At 33.8% G+C, this 5,496-nt stretch overlaps 1 protein-coding gene across 1 annotated transcript; it reads right to left on the reverse strand.

The window, feature by feature from the left end:
- Positions 1–3,014: 3,014 nt before the first annotated feature.
- Positions 3,015–3,408, reverse strand: LOC108516634 (cytochrome c oxidase subunit 7C, mitochondrial). Its single transcript, XM_017854223.1, has one exon. It carries the CDS (start codon positions 3,340–3,342, stop codon positions 3,151–3,153), a length of 192 nt encoding a protein of 63 aa, XP_017709712.1. The 5' UTR covers positions 3,343–3,408; the 3' UTR covers positions 3,015–3,150.
- Positions 3,409–5,496: the final 2,088 nt, after the last annotated feature.

The raw sequence follows: 5,496 nt of genomic DNA on the forward strand, positions 1-5,496 counted from the left end.
TTTTTTTTGAGACAGAGTCTTGCTCTGTCGCCCGGGCTGGAGTGCAGTGGCCGGTTCTCAGCTCACTGCAAGCTCCGCCTCCCGGGTTCACGCCATTCTCCTGCCTCAGCCTCCGAGTAGCTGGGACTACAGGCGCCCGCCACCTCGCCCGGCTAGTTTTTTGTATTTTTTAGTGGAGACGGGGTTTCCCCGTGTTAGCCAGGATGGTCTCGATCTCCTGACCTCGTGATCCGCCCGTCTCGGCCTCCCAAAGTGCTGGGATTACAGGCTTGAGCCACCGCGCCCGGCGGATATGTTTAACTTTTTAAGAAAGTGCCAAATTCTTTCCCAAAGTTAGTTTAGCACTTTACATTGCACCAGTTGTATGTAAAAGTTCTAGATCCTCTGCATAACTGTCAACAGTCATCATGTCTCTTTCTAAATTTAGCAATTCTCACAGGTGCACAGTTATACATCACTGTGGTTTTAATTTGCATAACTAATGATATTGAACATTTATTCTTGTGCTTATTTTCCATCCACATATCTTCTTTGATGCAAAATCTATTAAAATATTTTGCTCACATAGTTGTGTAGTATTATTGAGTTTTGAAAGCTCTTTATTTATTCTGGATATGAGTCCCTTTTCATCCTTTTCATATATATTATTAAGTGTTTTTCTCAATGACTTTCGTGTGTGTGTGTGTGTGTGTGTGTGTGTGTGTGTGTGTGTTTATACACACATACAAAGGCAGACTGCTGCCTCATCCAGTGCCTCATTGGGATGTGTCTGGAGTCTTGGAAGCCTGACTACCCACGTCCTCCTACAAATAGACCTTGAGGGCTTCTTTGGAGGTTCTAGCAGGGGAGCACAGCTACTTGTATACCCTTGACCGAAGATGTGTCTTCCTCTATCAAGGATGGTTGTCCTCTTATGCCAAGCATGCAGGTTCAGGAAGGATGCACATGGAGCAGTGAGGGAGGAAGGGGACACACACCTAGCCAGCTAGGTCAGCCAAATCAACCCTGGCTATCAATGGGGTGACAGATGTCACAGCCAGATCGCCTTCACATCCTGCCTGTATTAATACATTCTCGTAATAGTGTTAGTAGAGGAATTTTTTTTTTAATTTTAAAGAAGTTAAATTTATCAATATTTTATTTCGTAGATAATGCTTTTGGCATCATATCTAAGAATTATTTGCCTATCCCTGGGTTCTAAAAACTGTCCTATGTTTTCTTCTAGAAGTCTTACAATTGTAAGTTTTATCTTCAAGTCTATAACATACTTTGAGTTAATGTTTGTATATGGTATGAGTTATGGATTTAAGTTAGATTATTTTTACATATGGATTTCCAATGATTTCAGTAACATTTATTGAAAGACTATCTTTTTTCTTCACTAAATTGTCTTTGTACTTTTGTTGAAAAGAAGTTTTCAATTTCTTGGTTCTGTTTCTGGACTTTGTATTTTGTTCCAATAATCAAGTTTTTATTCATTATCTCAACACCAAACTGTCTTGTTTATTGCACTTTTATAATAATTCCTAAAATCAGTCAATGTTCGTCTTCCAATTTAATTCCTGTTTTTCAAAGTCCCTTAAGGTAATTTTAGGTTATTTGAATTTTTGTATAAATTTTAGGACAGTCTTATAAATTTATACTAGAAAACTGCTGTTTTTTCACTTGGGATTGTGTATTGAATCTACGGTTCTATCTGAGAATGATTGATAGCTTAACAATATCGAATCTTTCAACCTGTGAACATAAAGTATTTCTCCATTTATGCAGGTCTTTAAACTTTTCTCAGCAATTTTCAATGTGTAGTCATCTTACATTTTTAAAAATATGTATTTTACATATTTCATAATTTTCATGTTACTTTAAATGTTATTTTTAACATTTCAACTTCTATTGATAATGTGTAGAAATACAGTTATTTTGTATTTAAGAGTATTGTGATATTCTGTTATTTTGGCTTGTTTGTGTGTTCAGCACCTTCGTGCATTTTTAACTACTTCCACAGAAACTGGTGATTTTCTACTGGACAGAGAATGAGAATTTTAGCAGAAAGAGAAGAGAGGCACTCCTCCATCAAAATGAAACCACAAAAATCCTGTTTACCTTCTACTTTCGGTTTAAACATAGTTGGACCACATAGCAACCAGATCAATTAGAAAGGCTGCTCTTTCTTCTTCCTGTTCCTGTCTTCTCCCATCAGTGCACAAATTCATGGGACTCCCATCAGTGCACAAATTCACAAGTGCACAGGACTACTTGGCTCTCCATTCTAGGATGGCTGTGCTAGGAGTCCGTGTTCCTATAGTGGATACATCCGTGTACTTGGAGAATATGATCCCATGTCTATTTCCTTTAGAGAGAAGCTCTGAAAATATATTTGATAGTGAATGATCTGGAAGATTATTCCAATTTACCCTCCAACATCTGTTCTCATGACATCCTTTTCTGCACTGTTTCTTCTACACTATATATTCTGCCACCTAGTGACAAGGATAACTAAACTTGAGTATGTTTTAGGTTAAAAAAGTGTTATCGAGTTTTTCATAAATTATAATATGCCTCTATGTATCTTTTTTCCCCTTTGCATTTTTATTTAGGTTAACATGTTCTATGAATTTTACCAAATAATAGAAATTAGATGAGAAAGTTAAGATAGTTGATTTATATGAAGATATCTACCTTGTAGTTAATATACTTATTTCTTGGTAAGGTATTAATTTGTGTTCTTAAGTTGAACTTTTATAGTTCAGTACCCCATTTAAATGACAAGAGCACAAGAATTAAAGCAAGTAAATATTGAAATCCTAAAAACTCTTCCTGAAAATTCCAAGTTTTATCAAGGAGCTAGTTTTACAAAAGGTTAATTTTGTACATATTTTAATTTTCTAAAATATGATGTGCCACTTATTGTGTGTGTGCCTGTGTTTGTGAGTGTTACATATTCTGTTTCCTGAAAATAACTTGGTTTATTCTGCAAAATCAGTTATGTTTTTTGAAGCAAACTAGATTCCTTCTTTTTTTTTTTTTTCATGTCATAAGTTTATTGACAAACATATCTAGTATGCCATGAGTTAGAGTTTGATCCATTTCCAGAGGCTGTATCTCTTAAAATGCTCTTCATATCTGTTAAATGGACGAACTGAAACATCCTTATGATTTAAGCAGTTGGTGTCTTACTATAAGGAAGGGTGCAGCAAATGCAGATCCAAAGTACAAACACATCTTAACTAGTAACGCCCACTTGTTTTCCACTGAAAATGGCAAATTCTTCCCAGGGCCCTCCTCATAGTGGCTCCTACGGACCACAGAGGTTGTGAACCTCCGGATGCTGTGGCCCAACATAGCGCTGCTGGAAGCTCCGCACCGAGTACGGATGAAACGGCGGCACCTCACCAAGACCTTGTTTTCACGACCTAGATTCCTTCTTTTCAAAGTTTGATACAAAGTATAGATTTTTGCCTCTGAAGTTTTCCATAATTAACTTGGTTTGGAAGAAAATATTTGAAAGTATTTATTAAATTATGTCCTATTTCCACCTTTGGCATGTTTTAAGCTTCCTTTTCCTACATGTAAGCTCTCAGATAATTGAGAATATGCAATAACAAGGAAATGAGATACTAGACCAATATGAACTAATATAAACAAATTTACAATATTCATCTCAAGCTTAAAAATACTTATGGGATCATGTCGGGCTTAGTTCTTAATTAGATCTTGAAGCTCATTTTCTTAACCATATTCCAACAACTTTGAATGACATTTTAAATACCCTGTTGTTTTGATGTTTTATATCAATTAGTATTGTTGTTTTCTAGCTTACTTATTATTCTTTACTTATGAATTTATTAGTCTAATGAATTAATATGTATTATATGCTTATATTACCAGATGAATTTTGAATAAGTTTTTAAATTGTTTTCATTCTTCTTTAGTTAAATGGTCTCTCCAGAAAACAAGGTAAATTTGCATATATTCCATATGCATATTGCATTGAGAATGCAGATTTTTCTTAAGCAATACCTAAGGAAGTTATTTAATACTCAAGGATTTTGGCAATTTCTTTACATGCTGTTATTGACTTTTATAGGAATAATTTCTCTATAGGCAAAAATAAATGGCCAGTGTTAACTCAGATGTTATAAATTTATAGTTTTACATAATTATACATAAAAATAAGTCATTCAAGTTTGAAGAAGTATTGAAGCTTTAATAAATTATATTAAGTCACAAGGTTAAGATCAAATATATGCTGATTTGGGTCCAATAATAGGGATAAAATATTAAAATTTAAGAAAGAGAAGAAACAACAAAAGAAAATGGGGAACCTAAGATTAGCAGTTGGAATATAGATGATGTATTATTTTTTCTGGAAATCCATGTTGTTTTCTTCATTGTGTCACTTACAAACAAATATATCAAATAGTGCTTTATCAAGATAGTATTCATTTTATATTTCTGCATTAATTAATCAAACATTTATTCAACAACATCTGTATGTCAGATACATTGGTAGGTACTGAGCATGCAAAAAGGAGTCAAGAATATAATGGAGTAAAAACCTAGATAAGCAACTGACTCCATTCTTGCAGAGTAGTAATATTGTCTGCCTAACTTGTAATGATTCTTTAACTTTTAGACTTAATATCACTTTTGAAGACATTCTTCCTTGAGTAATATTCCTTACTTTCAACTGTATTAAGAGACACTACTAGGTATTTCCTCAACATTCTGTTCTGTCTTTATTGTATCAGTTACCACACTTTAATGTAAATGCTTGTTTTAAAAATCAAACATCTTGATTCTAAGCTTTGGGAGGACAGATCAAAACTGCCTTGCTCATATTTATACCCCTTGTTCCTATCACAATACTTGGTGCATGGTGTATGTTTACTATATGCTAGTTGAATGCATGCAAAAAGGAAGAGGGAGGGAGAGAAATGGAGAGAGAAGAAACAGGGATAATGAAGGAAAGAAGAAGAAAAGGAGTGAGGAAGACAAATTTCACACTGAAAACCTTCATTAAGGTCTGTTTAGGATTAAATTATCAGTTTATTTGCAGATAAGTCAAATGTACAGATAGAATAAACGATAGAAGAAATTAAACTCCATAAAAAATATTATTTCCCCTAAATACGTTGTAGTGAGGGTTCTGGAGACAAACATGCACATGAGGTCTCATTCTACTTTCAATCTACCACCAGACTATTTAAACAGTTTGAAGAAGTCTCAGTAATGAAATCCTAGATAAAAATGTCTATATTCAGGTATCAGTCAAATGTCTACCTAAGCTGACCAAGATGTAGGAAAATTTCAAAATGTTATCTATATAAACAGACTGCTTGAGATACCACTTAGAAAAATCCAAAAGTCATTTTCATGTAACAAATCTAGTGTCAGAATTCCAAATAAAATATTCCCAAAATAGTAGGAAATTATATATACTTATATAAAATATATATTGTATATGAAATATATAAAATATATTCTATATGAAAT

The sequence above is a fragment of the Rhinopithecus bieti genome, unplaced genomic scaffold, assembly GCF_001698545.2.
Source record: "Rhinopithecus bieti isolate Rb0 unplaced genomic scaffold, ASM169854v2 scaffold_1930, whole genome shotgun sequence".
NCBI lineage: Eukaryota > Metazoa > Chordata > Mammalia > Primates > Cercopithecidae > Rhinopithecus > Rhinopithecus bieti.

Bases quoted from the DNA above. Each gene is read 5' to 3' on its own strand.
- LOC108516634 (XM_017854223.1), bottom strand. From the start codon at position 3,342: ATGTTGGGCCACAGCATCCGGAGGTTCACAACCTCTGTGGTCCGTAGG.